The sequence below is a fragment of the Mus caroli genome, chromosome 7 (genome assembly GCF_900094665.2).
Source record: "Mus caroli chromosome 7, CAROLI_EIJ_v1.1, whole genome shotgun sequence".
NCBI classification, from domain to species: domain Eukaryota; kingdom Metazoa; phylum Chordata; class Mammalia; order Rodentia; family Muridae; genus Mus; species Mus caroli.
The window spans coordinates 92,415,107-92,435,894 of NC_034576.1; the positions used below are offsets into that span (position 1 = coordinate 92,415,107).

The 20,788-nt window shown below is 39.9% G+C and overlaps 1 protein-coding gene across 4 annotated transcripts in view; it reads right to left on the bottom strand.

Annotated features, from left to right (window-relative positions):
* The window catches only part of Tmem135 (transmembrane protein 135), a 248,571-nt gene that overhangs the window by 125,911 nt on the left and 101,872 nt on the right, over positions 1-20,788 (bottom strand). For all 4 annotated transcript variants that reach the window (XM_029479324.1, XM_021167719.2, XM_029479325.1 and 1 more), the window contains one exon: positions 9,162-9,195. In XM_029479324.1, the coding sequence (XP_029335184.1) occupies positions 9,162-9,173 (12 nt within the window). In that variant the 5' untranslated portion in view covers positions 9,174-9,195. The remainder of the gene's footprint in view (positions 1-9,161; positions 9,196-20,788) is intronic.

Consider the following 20,788-nt stretch of genomic DNA (forward strand, 5'->3'; position numbering starts at 1 on the left):
TGTGTGTGTGTGTGTGTGTGTGTGTGTGTGTGCGCGTGTGTGTGTGTGTGTGTGTGTGTGGTTGGTGTTCATGGACACTGAGTATGAGGTAGGGGTTGGATAGCTTTCTGAGAAAGAAACATGGTTCTGAATTAGGAGTTCCCAGGCTGTAGTTTACTTTGATACTACTCAAACGTATCCATAAAACAAGCCCTCTGGTAGGCATAAGGTAGGTACCCAGAAACAGATGATGATGTGCTGGCTCTGAAGCCAGTGGAAAAGCAACTAAATATGTCCCTTCATCTCAGGTCATCCATCTCTTACATATAAACAGAAACGTCCACATAGATGCACCCCTTTTTCTTGTTGCTCAGATAGGGTCTCTCTATACATCAGGCTGGCCTGGACTGCATGGTTATCTTCTTGTTACAGTGTCCCAAGCACAGGGATTAGAGGTACAAAGCACCTTAGTGAACTTCTATTACAGAGAGTTTCATTTACAATGCTAGTTCTGAATTGTAAGAACTCCAATTCTGGGTGAGAGATCCCTCAGTGATTAAGGAAGTTCCTATCCCAGATGTGGTGGCTCCTGACTTTAATTCCAAAACTTAGGAGGCAGAGGCAGTCAGATGCCGAAGTTCAAGGCCAGCCTGGTCTACAGAGCCAAAATTACTCTGAGAAACCCTCTCTGGAAAAGAAATAAGAATTGAAAGAAAGAAAAACACCAAAACAAAGAAACAAAACCATATTCTTCAGCCTGAGCTGAGTCCAGCTCTGGTACCCACGTCAACTCATAGTGACCCATGACCTCCTAGAATTCCAGCTCTACGGGGGTTGATGCTGTCTTTCTGGCCTCTGTGGACACTATCACACATGTGGCATAAACATGTAAATAAAAACCAATCTTTAAAAAAAAAATGCCAAGTCCAATAAAGGGCAGAGGTAACGGAAAGAAATGTATGGCAGGCACTGAGCCAGAAGACAAAGGTTCTTCCCAATATCAGACGTTGGAAGTGATACAGAGAGACCCGGGTGTTGATCTAGACCCACCTTAGATACAAGATCTCTCGTCAAGAAAATGATGTGAACGCAATCACAATTATTACAAGTGCATCAACATCAAAATGTTATGAAGTCTTAATTTCTGATGGAAATTGAATAACCAGTTATATTTTTAGAACTGCTGTCTTTTAAAACTAATACTGTCTGAAACAGAGTAAACCTGTATATCAGTTACAATTTTAACTATTGAAACTGCCTATAATTTTAAAAATATATTTGACCAATAACTCAAAAGTAAAGACTGCATTATGTTATCTGTTCTAGTCAAAAAAAAAATCACATAAAATCATCTTATGAGGAACTGAAAATGTATAAACAATGAGCAATGGAAAAAGAAATATAGCTAGGGTTGATGTGTGCTAAGAACCACAGCATTTGGATACCTAGAACAGAAGAATTAAGAAGTCATGACCCGCTTGGAACACACAGTAACCTTCAAGGCAGCGTGGCCCTCACTGTCGGCTGCTGCCGGAGTTAAAGAGAGCAATAAGAAATATATGTATGCTAGGTGATTGTTTTACTAGACGTGATTTTCCAGGTTTTATTATGTCTGATTTGTATCATCTTTTTAAATTAAAAAAAAAAAAGTCATTCAAAAGAATGCGAAATGAACTAAGCAGCACATTAGACACAACACCCTAGATTCCAGACCCCAGTGTGCATACACAGTTAGAAGGAGTGATTAAACTGTGGCAAAGATATGAAATACAACCAGGATTCAGCAGAGATAGAAAATGTGAAAAAGCACTAAAGAATAAATAAGAAAACAGAGAAAAAAATAAGGTTTAAATACAGAGACCAAGGAAAAGCAGGGTACAACTAAAAAAGCAAACTAAGTTCTGATTTCAAAACAAAACTACATACATCCTTTCCAGGGGAGTTCTTCAACAGGAATGCTTAAAACTAAGGAAAGATAAGGATTTCCTAAAAAAAAAAAAATAAAGTAAACCCAGACTGATAACAGATTCCAAAAGGTGTCTGCATAGAAAAAAAAAAAAATGGGATTACCATCTTTAGGACATTGGCAGTCTAGAATTCTATATCCAACAAGATTATTGTTATCTCAGCATGCATTTATCAAATTCTATTCATGTCAGACTCTACTACATGGTTATAGTAAGACATAAAACAGGAAAAGTCCCTGTATGGACAGAGCTTAGAGACCAGAATAATATTTTGTTCTAAAGAGTAAAGACAAAAATTAATCCTTTAAATTGGTCTGTGCTCTCCTAGTATCCTGAAACTTCTTTTTCATTCCAATTAAAAGAGATTAGAACCCTGAAGTTCCTACAGTAGATGTTTTTATGATTTAGCCAATTGCAGAGCCTGGGCTTTATTAATACATGACATCTCCTACATCACATGGACCCTGCAGGTCTTTCTGTGTAGGAAATAGCCTTGAACACATTGGTATAGGGGAAATTTTCTAAGCAGACCAACAATGGCTCACCTAAGATCAACAATTGAAAAATGGGACCTGTAGTGGCTATTCCTCGTTGTCAACTTGAATATATCTGGAATGGACTACAATCCAGAATTGGAAGGCTCACCAGTGACCCTAATCTGGAGGCTGGGAGATAGAAGTTTCTGACCTGGATCTTAGTATAGAGAGCTTGAAGCATAGTGGCTATAGATTCCAGAAGATTAAGACTGGGAGATCTCCAAGTTCAAGGTCATTTGGGATTAAAGATGTGGTTGTACAGACCTTTAATCTGTGCTATACCTTCTGCTGGAGACTATATAAGGACATTGGAAGAAGGAAGTCTCTCTCTCTCTCTCTCTCTCTCTCTTCTTTGCCTACTTGCCCTGTGGGACAGAGCAACTACTAGATCCTTGGATTTCCATTCACAGCTGCTACTGACCATTGTTGGGAGTTGGACTGCAGACTGTAAGTCATCAATAAATTCCTTTACTATATAGAGACTATCCATAAGTTCTGTGACTCTAGAGAACCCTGACTAATACAGGACCTCATGAAACTTAAAATCTTCTCTAAGGCAAAGGACACTGTAAATAAGACAAAAGATTAGGAAAAGATCTTTACCAATCCTACATCTGATAGAAGGCTAATATCCAAAATATACAAAGAACTCAAGAAGTTAAGACTCCAAAAAGCCAAATAATACAATTTAAAAATGGGGTACAGAACTAAACAAAGAACTGTCAACAAAGGAATCTCCAATGGCCCAGAAGCACTTAAAGAACTGTTCAACATCCTTAGTCATCAGAGAAATACAGATCAAAACCACCCTAAGAATCTAACTTACTCCAATCAGAATGGCTAAAATAAAAAACTCAAGTGACAGCACCAGCTGGCAAGGATGTGGAAAAAAAGGAACACTCTTCTGATAGGATTGCAAACTGGTACAACCACTCTGCAAATCAATCTGGTGATTCCTCAGAAATCTTGAAATAGTTCTACCTGAAGAACCAGCTATGCACAAAGACATATGCTCATAACAGCCTTATTTGTAATAAGCTAGAAACAACCCAGATATTTCTCAACTAAAGAATGGATTCAGAGCCAATCAGTCTTAGCTGGTTCCGTGAGCAGACCTTGGGTGACAACTCCGCAGACAGCCCCACAACTCCCAGAGGCAGCTACACTCCTTGGAGCTCCAATGCACCCAGGATCAGAGGAGCAGAGGTGAGGAGGACACAACATCTGTCCCCAACACCAGGAGTAACTGGGACCAGCAGGACCCAGGCTCCCAGGAACTCCACCAGACCAGTCGCATGGGTTCCTTCTGGTCTGTCTGAGCCAGCGCCCTGAGCAGGCCTTAGGTGCAAACTCCACAGCTAGCCCCACAATACTCAGAAGCAGCTATACTCCCTGGCGCTCCAACATACCCTCAGAGAATCACAGGATCCCAGGAGCTTGGTCACACCAAGATCTCAAGGTCCCAAAGGCATCTTGCCTCCCAGGAGCTCAGACATGCCCAGGATCTCAGGATCACAGGATACCAGAATCACAGGATCACAGAGACAGCTTGACTCAGAGGAGTTCTGACACAACCAGGATCACAAGAAGGACCTGCTCCAGTCAGACATAGCCAGGGCAGGTAACACTAGACATAACCAGATGGCAGGAGGCAAGCATAATAACATAAGCAATAGAAACCAAGGTTACTTGGCATCCCCAGAACCCAATTCTCCCACCATAGCAAGTCCTGGATACCCCAACACACCTGAAAAGCAAGATTCAGATCTAAAATCACTTCTCATGATGATGATAGTGGACATTAAGAAGGACATAAATATTAAGAAGGACATAAATAACTCCCTTAAAGAAATACAGGAGAACACAGGTAAACAACTAGAAGCCTTTAAAGAGGAAACACAAAGATCCCTTAAAGAGTTACAGGAAGACACAATCAAACAGACAAAGGAAAGGAAGAAAACCATCCAGGATCTAAAAATGAAAATAGAAACAATAAAGAAATCACAAAGGAAGACAACCCTGGACATAGAAAACCTAGAGATCAGGAGTCAGAGATCAGGAGTCAGAGATCAGGAGTCAGAGATCAGGAGTCATAGATGCAAGCATCACCACATAATACAAGAGATAGAAGAGAGAATCTCGGGTGCAGAAGATACCATAGAAAACGTTGACACAGCAGTGAAGGAAAAAAAACGCAAAAAAAAAAAAGTTCCTAACCCAAAACATCCAGGAAATCCAGGACACAATAGGTATAGAAGAGAGTGAAAATTCCCAACTTAAAGGGTCAGTAAATATCTTCAAAAATTATAGAAAACTTCCCTAACCTAAAGAAAGAGATGCCCATGAACATACAAGAAGCCTACAGAACTCCAAATAGACTCGACCAGAAAAGAAATTCCTCCTGTAACATAATAATCAAAACACCAAATGCACTAAACAAAGAAAGAATTTTAAAAGCAGTAAGGGAAAAAGGTCAAGTAACATATAAAGGCAGACCTATCAGAATTACACCAGACTTCTCACCAGAGACTATGAAAGTCAGAGGATACTGGGCAGATGTCATACAGATCTTAAGAGAACACAAATGCCAGCGCAGGCTACTATACCCAGCAAAACTCTCAATCACCATAGAGAAAGAAAACAAAATATTCCATGACAAAACCAAATTTACACAATATCTTTCCACAAATCCAGCCCTACAAAGAATAATAGATGGAAAACATCAACACAAGGAGTGAAACTACACCCTAGAAGAAGCAAGAAAGTAATCTTTCAACAAACCCACACAAACATAATTCCACCACTAACAAGAAAATTAACAGGAAGTAACAATCACTTTTTCTTAATATTTCTTAATATGAAAATTAATATTATCAACATATTCTAATCAAATGAAATTCAAAAATATGAGGAATTAGAAATGTACTGGCTGTCATCCCATGGTCTTTCTAATTTGGTAATGGGAGAAACAGGTCCAATACTGTACAATCCATATACACTTTCTGCTTGTTTGTACATGACAGCATCTTGCTGTGTGCCACATAATGGTCTTGAAATCATGCTTCTCCTATCTCAGCCTTTCTATCAGTAGGATTGTTTATGTGATGTCTTTACACTATACAATGGTTTTCAGGACAGCTTACATATTTCAAAATGATTTATACAGTCAAAAGAAATATAGACAATTAATTTGGGAGGTGGCTTATAAGAGAATAACAAAGAGTGAGACTGAAGGCTTTGCTTGATATTGATGATTATTGTATCAATTTTGAAGAGGACTTTATAGGTTACTCTTATTTTGGGTTTTGTTTTGTTTTGTTTTGTTTTGTTTTGTTTTGTTTTGAGACAGGGTTTCTCTGTGTAGCCTTGGCTGTCCTGGAGCTCACTTTGTAGATCAGGCTGGCCTCGAACTCAGAAATCCACCTGCCTCTGCCTCCCAAGTGCTCGGATTAAAGGCGTGCGCCACCACGCCCGGATTATGTTACTCTGATTCTGAGATGAATGTTTTTCAAAATCATCACAGCCAATGAACCAGAATCTTACCCTCACCTAACATCTGTACCATCCTGCAAGCATAGCCATTGTTCACTGAAACAGTTGATGAATGACTTCATGGGTAGAGCATCTTAATACACACACCATTTCTTAAATAAATGCAACCTATTCCCTGCGGGCTGAGAATGAGGACAATCACTCAAGGCAAATAGCTTTGACTGTAGCAGGAAATGTGTGCTTACAATTCATTCCTTGGCACAGCAGAACTGTCAACTCTTAGCTTATCTACTATGGAGGTAAAATCTTTTGGTGATGTGAGGGACATTCAAGTATGCCTTATTACAATAAACTTCAATGTCCAAACACTGTTCTTATTTTCTGTTTGTACTACAGTAAGAGCCAAGATTTTAAGCTCTACTAAAAACAAAACAAACAAACAAACACAAAGACTTTGTCTATGTATGGTCATTTAAAAAACTAATAGTGATATATTATTTTAAAATATCATACAGTTAATATATTCGGAGTTATTAAAAAATTATATTGAACATATTTTTTCAGTATTCCTGTAAACAAACATCTACATAAGGCTGTTCAATTGATTGTTGTTTTATATCAAACAACTTTTATAATACTCATTTTTATTGTTACAATATTTTATAAATTTTAAAGCATATGATAAAAAAAACAAAAGGTATTGCAGGTTTTGAGGGGGCTCTCTGAGAGGAGTTGGGGTCCAAAGGGGAAAGAAGAATGTGATGTAAGTCTATTTACTCAAAATATGTTTTTAAATGTTAACAAATTCAGATAAATTTAAATTATGTATCTGTTTGCATCATAATACAATAAAACTTAAATCAAAGGAAAAAATGGATACAGAAAATGTGGATTGTTTACACAGTGGAATACTATTCAGCTAGTAAAAAGGAGGACATTATGAACTCTGCAGGAAAATGGATGGAACTAGAATATATTGTCCTGAGAAAGGTAACCCAGAACCAAAAGGACATACATGGTACATACTCACTGATAAGTGCACATCAGCCACAAAGTACAGAATGCTTATGATATAACTCACAGACCAAATGAACTTTAGCAAGAAGGAAGGCCCAAGTGAGGATGCTTCAATCCCTCTTGGAAGAGGGAACAAAATAATCATGGAAGGCAGAGAGGAGGAACCTGGGTGTGTGAGTGGAGGGAAACAGAAAAGGGGGCAGGATCTGGTGTAGGGGAAGACATGAGAGAAGCCCAGAGAGCCAGGAGAATGAATGGAAATATGCAGCTGTGGAGGTTGGGGGCTGGGAGGCCCTCTAGAAAGTCCCAGAGACCTGGGACATGAGAGGCTCCCAGGACTAAATGGGGATGACCTTAGCCAAAATGCCCAACAGTTGGGAGATGGAACTTGAAGAGACCACCTCCAGTAGATAGACATGGCCCTCAATGGAGGGATGGGACCACCCACCTACCTTCAAAATTTTTGACCCCGAGTTGTTCCTGTCTAAAAGAAATGCAGGGACAAAATCTAGAGAGAGACTGAAGCAAAGGCCATTATACTGGCTAGTTTTGTGTCAACTTGACACAGCTGGAGTTATCAGGTATCAGAGAAAGGAGCTTCAGTTGAGGAAATGCCTCCATGAGATACAACTGTAAGGCATTTTCTCAATTAGTGATCAAGGGGGAAGGGCCCCTTGTGGGTGGGACCATCTCTGGGCTGGTAATCTTGGTTCTATAAGAGAGCAGGCTGAGCAAGCCAGGGGAGGCAAGCCAGTAAAGAACATCCCTCCATGGCCTCTGCATCAGCTCCTGCTTCCTGACCTGCTCGAGTTCCAGTCCTGACTTCCTTGGTGATGAACAGCAGTATGGAAGTGTAAGCCAAATAAACCCTTTCCTCCCCAACTTGCTTCTTGGTCGTGATGTTTGTGCAGGAATAGAAACCCTTACTAAGACAGCCATCAAGTGACCGGCCCAACTTGGGATCCATCCCATGGGCAGGCACCAATCTAGCATTATTCCTGATACAGTGTTATACTTGCAGACAGGAGCGTAGCATGGCTGTCCCCTGAGAGGCTCTGACAGCAGCTGACTAAGACAAACGCAGATACTTACAGCCAACCACTGGACTGAGGTTGGAGACTCCTATGGAAGAGTTAGGGGAAAGACTGAAGGAGGTGAAGGGGATTGCAACCCCATTGGAAGAACAACAATATAAACTAACCCAGACCCCTCATAGCTTCCAGAAACTAAGCTACCAACCAAAGAGCATATATGGGCTGGTCTGACACCTGGAACTTATACAGCAAAGGACTGCATTGTCTGGCCTCAGTGGGAGAGGCTATACCTAATCATCTTGTAGAGATTGATGCCCAGGGGAAGAGGGATGTGAGGGGGGCTGGGAATACCCTCTCACAGGCAAAAGAGAGAAGGGATGGGGTGAAGAACTCTGGAAGGGTAAACCAGGGGGGGGGGGCAACCTTTGGAATGTAAATAAATAAAATAATTTAATTTAAAAAAAAAGAAAAATGCTATGACAAGGTTAAGTTGTGAATATGCAACAGCATCTGGATTATGTGTGCACTATGATACTGCGTGGCATTGGTTTCATTCCTGCAGTCTTGGAGACTGAGATGATTAAGATATCACACTCAGGTTTTAATGTAAAAGGTTTATCATGAGAACTCATCCTTAACTCATTTCTCCCATTAAAACAACAGCACAGGCAGAGTAGGGAATTAAACAGGGGGTGAGAGAGCTGGATATACAGGTACAAACTTGTAACCCATCAAAGATTTAAAGCTAGAAAAGAAGAATGCCAAAGGGCAGATGGCAGTGAGCTGATTCTGTTCTCAAATAAGTGAAAGTCCCTGACAGAAACTAATGAAGTGGTGTCAGGTTCTCCCAGCCATTCAACACTAGCCTAGCCATTGAAATATACAAGAAATGCTCAAATTCAAGTTTTTCCTTCTTCCATTTAAAAGAAAGAAAGAAAGAAAGAAAGAAAGAAAGAAAGAAAGAAAGAAAGAAAGAAAGAAAGAAAGAAAGAAAGGAAAGAAAGAAAGAAAGAAAGAAAGAAAGAAAGAAAGAAAGAAAGAAAGAAAGAAAGAAAGAAAGAAAGAAAACCCTTTGGAATTTTTTTTTTAATTTAGAAAAAAGAAAAACAAAACAAAACAAAAAACCCTTTACTTACCAAGTTGGCCATATAAATTGTGAGCAGCCCTCTCCTGTAAATAATTTTTAAAAAAGAAAGATTAAGCTTTGATCTGACTTTTTAATCACTTTACCATTATCAAAAAAATCTATCAAAAGGAATTATCAGGAGTCTAAAACCACACTAATACTAACATGTTAGCAAATTGTGTTGCGTTTTCCTTTGAATGTGCTGAGCTGATCCTATTGATTCTCTAGGTCATTCTAGTAATATAAGAAGTCATAGTAAGATTCTATTTGTTTGTCATTAAGTATCTTAAGTTAATATTGCTTTGTTATTAGAAAATAACAAAGATTTTTCTCCTTTTTGAGATGGAGTCCCTATTGGTTAGGCAGGTCTCAAATGTCTAGATTCAAGCAGCCCTGTAGAATAGCTGGTACTTCTGACACACTTGCTATATCCTGATTGTGCTAGGGGATCCATAATTCAGTAAGAAGACATTCTAAGGGATTTACCATGCCAAAAAGTCAAGGCCAGAACAATTCAAATGCAATGTTATCAAAACATTAGATTACCTTGTTATTTTGTACAAAAGAAACTGTGCAATTTGTTCATAAGAAACTACAATGCTGAACTGACAGGACTGGGAGCTGTAGTGGCCCTGGGGCCACAATGAACAGCTGCAAAGAAATTCCCACTGTACATCTGTCTGGAAAGATCCAGCTCAAGAAACCCTGCAGGACCCTCAGGAGTGGTCCTCTGCCAAACACCAAAACCTAGTACCCAAGAGCCAAGTGAGATGGGATGTGTGAACTCTGTACAATTTCCTAACCCTCTGTACATCTTCATCTCCTCCCATACCTGATTCTTCCCCTCTTTTCCCCCTCCCCCTCTTCTCTTCCTCCCAAGTCCCTCCCACCCTCTGCTTCCCTTGATTATTTTGTTCCCCCTTCTAAGTAGAACTGAAACATACATTCTTTGGTCTTCCTTCTTCTTGAGCTTCATGTAGTCCATGAGTGTATTGCGGGCATTCCACCCTCTTTGCCTAATATCCACTTATCAGTGAGGACATACCATGTTCGTTCTTTTGTGACTGAGTTACCTCACTCAGGATGATACTTTCTAGATCCATTCATTTACTTGTGAATTTCTTGAAGTCACTGTTTTTAATAGCTGAGTAGTACTCCATTGTGTAAATGTACCACATTTTCTGTATCCATTCCTCTGTTGAGGGACATCTGGGTTCTTTCCAGCTTCTGGCTATTATAAATAAGGCTGCTATGAACATAGTGGAACATGTGTCCTTGTTATATGTTAGAGCATCTTTTGAGTATATGCACAGGAGTGGTATAGCTGGCCCCTCAGGTAGTACTATGTCCAATTTTCTGAGGAATCCCTAGACTGATTTCCAGAGTGGTTGTACCAGTTTGCAATTCCACCAGCAATGGAGGAGTGTTCCTCTTTCTCCACATCCTCACCAGCATCTGCAGTCACCTGAGTTTTTGATCTTAGCCATTCTGATTCCTGTGAGGTGGAATCTCAGGGTTGTTTTGATTTGCATTTCCCTGAAGTCTAAGGATATTGAACATTTCTTTAGGTGCTTCTCAGCCAATTGAGTTTCCTCAGTTGAGAATTCTCTGTTTAGCTCTGTACCCCATTTTTAAACAGGGTTATTTGGTTCTCTGGAGTCTACTTTCTTGAATTCTTTGTATATATTAGATATTAGCCCTCTATCAGATGTAGGATTGGTAAAGATCTTTTCCCAATCATTGGTTGCTGTTTTGTCCTACTGACAGTGTCCTTTGCCTTACAGAAGCTTTGCAATTTTATGAGGTCCCATTTGTTGATTCTTGATCTTAGAGCATAAGCTATTGGTGTTCTGTTCAGAAACTTTCACCCCTGTGCCCATGTGCTAGAGGCTCTTCCCCACTTTCTCTTCTATTAGATTCAGTGTATCTGGTTTTATGTGGAGTTCCTTGATCGACTTGGACTTGAGCTTTGTACAGGGATAAAAATTGATCAATTCGAGTTCTTCTACATGTTGACAGTCAGTTAAACCAGCACTATTTGTTGAAAATGCTGTTTTCTTTCCACTGGATGGTTTTAGCTCCTTTGTCAAAGATCAAGTGACCATAGGTATGTGGGTTCATTTCTGGATCTTCAATTCTGTTCCATTGATCTACCCGTCTGTCACTGTACTAGTACCATGCAGTTTTTATCACAATTGCTCTCTGGTACAGCTTGAGGTCGGGGATTGTGATTCTCCCAGAGGTTCTTTTATTGTTGAGAATAGTTTTCGCTATCCTGGGCTTTTTGTTATTCCAAATGAATTTGAGAATTGCACTTTCTAACTCTATGAAGAATTGAGTTGGAATTTTGATGGGGATTGCATCGAATCTGTAGATTGCTTTTGGCAAGGTGGCCATTTTTAGTATATTAATCCTGCCAATCCATGAGAATTGGAGATCTTTCCCTTAAGCAGCTGACCAGAGACTACAGAGAGCCAAACCAATACCAACAGTCCCAACTCCCACTCACCCTGCTAATGTCTCTTCTCCCCCTCCCCTCCCCTCTCCCCTCCCATTTCCCCTCTCCTTCCCTCTTCTCTCTCTCAATACATTTTAGCAGCTACACTAAATCACTGTTACATCAACTGACCCTGTAATCACAGCATCAACACACCTATAGGAAAAAGAATCTGTATAACACTTCAGCAGATTAAAAAGTACATCTAGCCCAGAGCCTAAACAGTGGCATCTTCCAACAGCCCTACTGTCACTTCAATGAAGGAACAGCAGGGCTGCATTTTGAACTGTACTGTTCTTTAGCCAACCCCTAGATTGACACTGGGTACTGCACATCCTGAGGTTACTGGTGGGCCTAGCAGGAACAATGTAACTTATCAATTCTAAATACATACATATGTTATTATTAACAACACATATAAAGCATGTTTACATCTCACAAAGAGAAAAGGAGATAGTACAGAAACAATGACAGTTTCCAAACAGTGTAAGTCTATTTCTATTAAGACTCTACTTGACTACCTCAGAAAATCATTTGAGGTATAACATGGCAAAGGAGTGTAAGTACTTGTCCTCTAAAATATAAGGTGTAAGACAAACTCTCAGTCTAAAGGACAAGTGCAGGACCCCTTTCGGTCACAGGAATGTCCCATTCCCTGAACAGGACAAGCACATTAGAGGTTGGTGGCAAAACCTTGCTGTAGAAATACAAGTATATCACGAACTTAGAGAGCAAACTCACAGGGCCCCTTGATTTGTATATTACATCCTTTTTATCTTTGCTCTGTCTGCTTAGATGTTTCTTAAGTATTTTACTGCTTAATAACTCAATCAAAAAGTATGCTTAAAATGAAACTGCAGTCTTCAGTTAATCCATCTTTAAGCATACTGCATTAACTTATCCAAACTAAATACCAAAGCAAATTCCACAGCAATTCTGAAAAAAAAAAAACAATCAGAACAACTTCTTTCTGGCCTAGGAGGCATTTCCTAGAGTCAGAAAGGCTCCTTCTTAGCAGCCCTCGGGTAATGCTAGGTGTTACCAGGCTTCCAGCTGAGCTAAGATGAACCCTGTTCTTTGTGGCACATGTTTCTTAAAGCAGCCCTGGAAACAACTTCAAAGCTCTCTCAGAAGCTCAAAGTGATGTGATTAGGACTCACCTCAGTGTCCCTCTTTTCCTTGGTAGGAGGAACTAATTGGCAAAGAGCCCTTAACTCTGGGAGGACTGACTGGTGGACTGATGGATGGCTAGGATGTCAGAGTAAAATGGACAAGAACAGGGAGAAGAAAGAAGAGAGGGCACGGGAGAACATAAGACACATTCATAGGTATGTACTATGCAGAGAGAAAACGCAGATAAATCTACTTTCTACATTTGCATCTAGTAGAAACTAAAATGATCACACAGCTGACCATCACATGATTCCATCATCAGAGAAAGGCTTTCAACTGTCAATAAATGTTTCCAAGTTTAAAAACTGAGACTACAAATATTAGTACTTCAACAAAATAAAACAACAACAAATAAAATACCCAAGTACTATCCCTGCCTAACCTATTTCCCTGTTTCTCCCACTCTTTCAAAGATATTCTTTCCTAGGCTTCAACCCCAGACAGCCTCTTTCCTGGGGTTTTCTATGGCAGTGTAGAGGAAAGCTTCCAATTTCATGTCACCACCTCCTTCACCCTAAATCGAATCACATTTCTGGCTGCCTACTGGCTGCGTCTACCTGAATGAACATTGTTGATTTCTCTGTGAACTAAAACCACAGTTAAAAGTCTGTCTTCCTCCCATAATAACAACAATAACATTTCATTTTAGTACTAAACCAATGATGTTGAAATATGTTTAACTTAAGTTATATTTACAAATTAATAATAAGCTTTTAGGGATCTTGATATTTGTTACAACCTTAAATATAAACTGATAATATATAAAATATACGTTTTTAGGGACAAATGAGTAATTTTAGGTAACCACTGAACCAATTTCTTTAAAATAAAACTTAAAGAAAAATAACTTATAAGGAGATAATATATATATTTACTTTCCTCAGTTTTAAAGTTGTACATGCAAATAAAGTTGTGCATACCAACTGACACACAGATAAATGGATGAATGGATGAATGGATGGGTGGATGGAGATAGATAGATAGATAGATAGATAGACAGACAGACAGACAGACAGATAGATAGATGTAGGTAAGTAGGTATCACTAGGCCAAAACAAAACAAAACAAAACAAACAAAAAACCTAAAAAAAAAAAAAAAAAAAAAAAAAAAAAAAAAAAAAAAAAAAAAGGGGTGGAGAGACGGTTCAGTGTTTAAGAACATTGACTGTTCTTCCAGAGGACCCAGGTTCAACTCCCAGCTCCCACATGGCAACTCACAACTGTCTGCTACTCCAAGAACCAATACCCTCACACATACTAGCAGGTAAAACATTAGTGCACATAAAATATGAAATAAGTGTTATATATATATATACATATATATATATATATATATATATGTATATATATATATATATACATATATATATGTATAAATTCTTCTTCCTTCTTTTTTTTTCCTTCTCTTCCTCCTCTTCTTCCTCCTCCTTCTTCAACCATATGGTAATATCATAATAGCAGTTAAGACCTCATTACGGAAAAAATATTTCCTTCAGGACAAAAGAATGAAATCTCTAGCCTGAATGAAGACCTAGCTTTGTGGTTGGGCAGGACAATGACATTAATAAGGGGCCACCTCTCAGGAAGGCAAAGCATTCCTATGAAGGTGGGTTCACACTGAGACATGTTAAAGAAACAAAGGAATATTTCCAATATTTTTAATGAGCTAATGTAATTTCCTTCCAAGAATTCCCTTCCCAGACCATAGTCCCTACAAATAACTGGCCAGGAGATTCTGTGGGGTTAACCCATCTTACAGGGCCCTTCTTCTCATTAGTTGTAGGTTAGGTGGGGTCCAGTATCCACTCTGCCACAAGGCTTGGCCACTCAAGAAGGTAAGACATGGGAGTTTTGACCGCACCAGGTGGGAGTCCGACTATGGGGAAGCCCAGGACACCTCTCTGAGGTTGGGGGAACACAGTCTGAAGTCCTGGGGATTGCTGGAGCTGGCTCGGGAGTCCCTGGGCCTACAAGGAGGTGGGGGCTGTCTGGCTCTCAGGCTCTTGAGCACCCAGGAACCACTAGGAGCCTTGGAAGAACTGAGAACTAAGTGGGCACCCGAGGGCTGGATCTAGCCCGGGGCTAAGGGGTAAAAGAGGGGCACTCCAGCTGGGTCACGTGGGAAAGAGAGTACATGGCTTGTTGGTGGGGGGTTTGAGCTTGGTCTTGATGGCAGCCATGGCTGGGAGCTTAGAGAGGTCTTTTATGGATGGTGAGACAGCAGCTCTTTAAGAGAAGGCCTGCTCCACTGCTCCCCACGTCAGATACTGGTGAAAAGAGACAGTCCATGGTTTTAAGGCATTTATTGTCTTGAGTAAAACCGTACCTCCCTTTCTCAGGGCAGGCCTGAGGTTAAAGACCTTTTGCAGGCAGGAGTGTCTGGGAAAGAGAGCTTATTGCTAAGCCCTCCAGGACCTTATGTACTTCATTAAAATGGAGATCTGTCTTGAGCTTACAAGACCTGTGGCCATGTCCTCTACCTGTGGAGGGGCTTGGGGCCCTTACATGACTAATAGTCACAAATCTATGGAGGACTGAGACCTTGTGTCAGGAGCCTAGTGTCCAGGAAACAGGCAAAACACCTCCTATCCCTTCAGGGTCACCGGAGTCTAGCTTTAGCTCAACCAGGAACCAGGCTGTCTTTCATAGTCCTACAGTTAGTCTTCTTTTGAATGCTGGCTAGAACCTAAGGATGTTTTCTCTGATTTGTTGGGCTTTTTCACTTTCTCTAATGTTCTGTGGATGTAGTTGGCTGGCTATGTGGCTGGCTTCCATATCTACTTACTTAAACTATATGGTCTTCTGCTTCTTCTCCATCTCTCTTCTCCCAACAGCTGCTGAGATTTACAGCTTACCTAATCTGAGGTTTTTCTTTTAAATTCTGGTAAAATTGTCCTTTGCAAAATTCCTGTGCAGTCTGTCCTTTTACTCTCTCATTAATGACGAAAAAAGCCATCGGGAAGGCCCTGTTGCCACAGGACTTTAGTAGAACTTTCCAAAATTTCCAGTAACAAAAGCAATTTAAAAAAGAAGATAAAACTATTTTATTGCTGTTAAAGCAAAAACAAACAAATAAAACCCACTTCAACTACTATTTAGAATGGACAATAATCTATAACGCCAGGAATCTTGTGTGAACAACTACTAAGACTGAAACACTAACGAAAAAAGCTCTCTTAGAGGAAATATAAGCAAAAAGCTTTAAAATAGCACCAATCAAAAGTGAGCATTAAAAAAACATACTCAGGGTACCCATCCCACCATCACTGAACTTCCTGACAACCACTCTTCTGTCCTCCAATGGTACGCTGGCTGGGTCCGTATACATTTTGACTTTGGTATCACTATAGCTCAACTCATGTTAATACTGTAGAAGATAAACAATTATAACTTAAATATTCTACAATCAGCTTCTAAGCCAAGATAAGTTTCTACATTTTATGAGGTGATGAAATATTAATGCTGAGAAGCTGAAAAGTTAAAGACAAAGCAAGCAAAAATAAATAAAATGAAATCTAAGTCTTAAAATAGTCTAATAATATGAATAATCAAAAAACACAAAAAATAAAAATAATAAGAAAATAGCATATCTACCCTATCCATCAGTAAATAAATCAGATGTTAATGGACTAAATAATATAATAGAAGTAGAAATGCTATTTAAAAACTCAGCTACATGTTGGAGCATCTTCTGGGTATATGCACAGAGTGGTATAGCTGGGTCCTCATGTAGTACTATGTCCAATTTTCTGAGGAACCCCCAGACTGACTTCCAAAGTGGTTGTACCAGCTTGCAATCCCACCAGCAATGGAGGAGTTTTTCTCTTTCTCCACATCCTCACCAGCATCTGCTGTCACCTGAGTTTTTGATCTTAGCCATTCTGACTGGTGTGAAGTGGAATCTCAGGGTTGTTTTGATTTGCATTTCCCTGATGACTAAGGACACTGAACATTTCCTTAGGTGCTTCTCAGCCATTAGATATTCTTCAGTTGAAGACTCTTTGTTTAGCTCTGTACCCCATTTTTTTTGTTTTGTTTTGTTTTGTTTTTCGAGACAGGGTTTCTCTGTGTAGCCTTGGCTGTCCTGGAACTCACTCTGTAGACCAGGCTGGCCTCGAACTCAGAAATTCACCTGCCTCTACCTCCCAAGTGCTGGGATTAAAGGCGTGCACCATCACGCCCGGCTTGTACCCCATTTCTTAATATGGTTATTTGATTCTCTGGAGTGTAGTTTATTTGTAAATAATGGATATTAGCCCTCTATTGGATGTAGGATTGGTAAAGATCTTTTCCCAATCATTGGTTGCTGTTTTGTCCTATTGACAGTGTCCTTTGCCTTACAGAAGCTCTGATATTTTATGAGGTACCATTTGTTGATTCTTGATCTTAGAGCATAAGCTATTGGTGTTCTATTCAGGAAATTTTCTCTGTGCCCATGTGCCCGAGGATCTTCCCCACTTTCTCTTCTATTAGTTTCAGTGTATCTGGTTTTATCTGGAGGTCCTTGATCTACAGACACATGTTCCACTATGTTCAGAGCAGCCTTATTTATAATAGCCAGGAGCTGGAAAGAACCCAGATGTCCCTCAACAGAGGAATAGATACAGAAAATGTGGTACATTTACTCAGCTATTAAAAACAATGAATTTTTAGGCAAATGGATGGAACTAGAAAATATCATCCTGAGTGAGGTAACCTAATCACAAAAGAACATACACGATATACACTCACTGATCAGTGGATATTAGCCCAGAAGCTCAGAATACACAAGAAACAATTCACATACCACCACATGAAGCTCAAGAAGAAGGAATACCAAAGTGTGGATATTGTGGTCCTTCTTAGAAGGGGGAACAAAATACCCATGTGAGGAGATACAGAGACAAAATGTGGAACAGAGACTAAAGGAAAGGCCATCCAGAGACTGCCCGACCTGGAGATCCATCCCATATACAGTTATCAAACCCAGAAACTATTGTGGATGCCAACAAGTGCTTGCTAACAGGAGCCTGATACAGCTGCCTCCTGAGAAGCTCTGCCAGTGCCTGACAAATACAGAGGTCGATGCTCAAGCCAACCATTGGACTGGGCACAGGGCCCCTAATGGAGAAGCTAGAGAAAGGAACAAATGAGCTGAAGGAGCTTGCAGCCCCATAGGAGGAACAACAATATGAACCAACCAGTACCCCCAGAACGCCCAGGGACTAAACCACCAACCAAACAGTACACATGGAGGGACCCATGACTCCAGCTGCATATGTAGCAGAGGATGGCCTTTTCAGACATGAATGGAAGGAGAGGCCCTTGGTCCTGTGAAGGCTTGATGTCCCAATGTAGGAGAATGTCAAGACAGGGAAGCAGGAGTAAGTAGGTTGTTGAGAAGGGGGGCGGGGGGAGGATGGGATAGGGGAGTTTCGTAACAGCGGAAGTGAGGAAAGGGGATAACATTTGAAATGTAAACAAAGAAAATATCTAATAAATTTTTTAAATAAATAATAAAAAACAAAAATTCAACTACATGATAGATGAAAAACACAAAGGCTCAGATGCTTGAATCTTAAAAACACATACCATATATCAGCCAGTGTTCAAGGGCAGCAGCAGCTATGCTAGCATGACTGGTAATGAGACTCTCTATACAGATAAAGGCACTTCAGAACAAGCAAACTATCTGAGCTATAGGAAAACACTTGGCACTAACAATACCAATACTGAGAAAAATATACAAACAGGATATATGTGAAAAACCACTGTGGAAACTGACTTAAAGACAGAAGTAGACAATTTCCAACCACAGCTAGAGGTCTTACGCTTTTCTCAGCAAATTATAAACTGAGATCTCTGAATTTGACCAGAAACACATCACTGGTTTTCAAAGGCTAATTGCCCCAGGTGTCTATTTGGCAATATCTAAAGACATGCTTTAGATGCTGTCCCAGTTGTGTAAGGACGAAGAAAAAGCCAACAGCATGGATGGCCTCATGCCCAAGACAGCCTTCCCCATAAAGGGATCTTCTGTAAGAAAGCCTGTCAATATTGCCAAGGTTGATAAATTCAGCTATATATAAAATTATCAACCCTGGCCAAAGAAAAACCACATATGCATAAGGCAAAAACACTATGATCTGTTCATGGTAAAGTTTCTCTCAACAGACTGGGTGAAATGTGAACTTTATAGAGCTGATAATTCTCACTTAAATATACTCAAGCCTACTGTATCACAGTTTATGGTAATAGACTGAGTACCATTTGCTAGTACCAGGATCGGGGCTAGGAGAGTGGAAGAGAAACAAAGCTCTCCCACCCGCAGGTAACAAAGCTCCTGTAGAAATTCCCAAGGACTGTGCCAGCAATAGCAGAACAAAGGAGTTCAGAAATGCCATGAGTCAAGATTAGACCAAAAGATAAAGGGCACATACATGCAATAGTAACAGGCATACCGAAGATGAGATATAAAACCCTATGTCTGCATACTTCCAATCACACACAAAAGGAACTCAAAACAGATGAAAGGCTGAAATGTTAGAGCTAAAGTCATCTTTGGGTTGTTCATATTTCTCAAATATGATACCAAAAACAAAATCAATAAAAGTTTAATAAAAATGAGACAGACATGGTGAGACATATCTGCACCTTCAGCACTCAGGAAACTGAGGAAAGAGAATCACAAGTTTAAGACCAGCCTGGGATACACAGTGAGTTCAAAGTCTGCCTGGACTGTGCAGGAATACTTTGTCAAAGGAAGGAGGGAGGGGAGGAGGGAGGGAAGAAAAAAAGGACAAGAAAAGAAATGACACGTTAGCTTTAATCAAAATATTTTTGTGTTCTGAAAGTCATGACCAAGAAAGTAGTAAGACGAATGCACAGAACACAGTAGAGTATTTGCAAATTCCAGATACAAGAGACATGCATTCAAAATATCTAAAAATAGTCACATTCAATAGCTAAAATGTAAATAATACAATAAGAAAATGGCATGTCTTTATAGAAGATATAAATTAGAAGATGTCTGGTATCAATAGCCATCTGAGGAATGCAAATCAAGATCACACCGAGACACACCTTCCGCTCTGCAAAAGACCCTCCCTACATGGCTGGAGTGAATAGACGCCAAGTACCACTTAAATGAACAACAGTTCCTCAAAAGGCTAAACATGGTTGCCAGGGTAAGCCAACAATTTTGCAGCTAGGTTCACTCCCCAGGGAAGTGCAAACACTCCAAGTCCATACAGCAATGTACACAAGACTAAGGCAGCATCATTCTCAACTGGAAGCCTAAAGCTCCAGAGGACGGGTGTTCTGAGAGCAATGAATAGTGATGCAGAGATGCACATGACAGCCTGGCTTCCAAGCTATCGGCTGAGCAAACAGGATCACTCACCAATGGCCAGATACTGTGTGAATCCACTAGCATGGAACACTTAGAAGAAAAAAATGTAGCCATGAAATTGATTGGCGGCTAGCTAGGACTGGGTCAGTTGGGGAATGGGTATGACTTACTAAAGGGGCCTCACTGCAGGTGAAAATTAAATTCTTGAAATTCACTGTGGTGAAGGTTGAACAAATTTATAAATATACTTAAAACCACTATACTTTTAAAAGGATGAATAAAATTTACAATAATAACACTATAATTGTACTGAAACAGGGTATGAAAGTTACATCTTACAAATGACAAAAGCTGATGGAATTTCAAAAATATCAAAACAGAGGGAAAGTAACACCATGTTCACTCATGGCTAAAATGATAATAGAATAAATAAATCATAAATACACACCAGTATAATTCTATAATGGAAAACTAAGCAATAGAAAAGGATTGAAACTTGGATGGATCAACTGCATGATGCTTAGTTTAAAAAGAAAATATCTGTATCAAAAGATGGCCTAGTCGGCCATCACTGGAAAGAGAGGCCCATTGGACATGCAAACTTTATATGCCCCAGTACAGGGGAACGCCAGGGCCA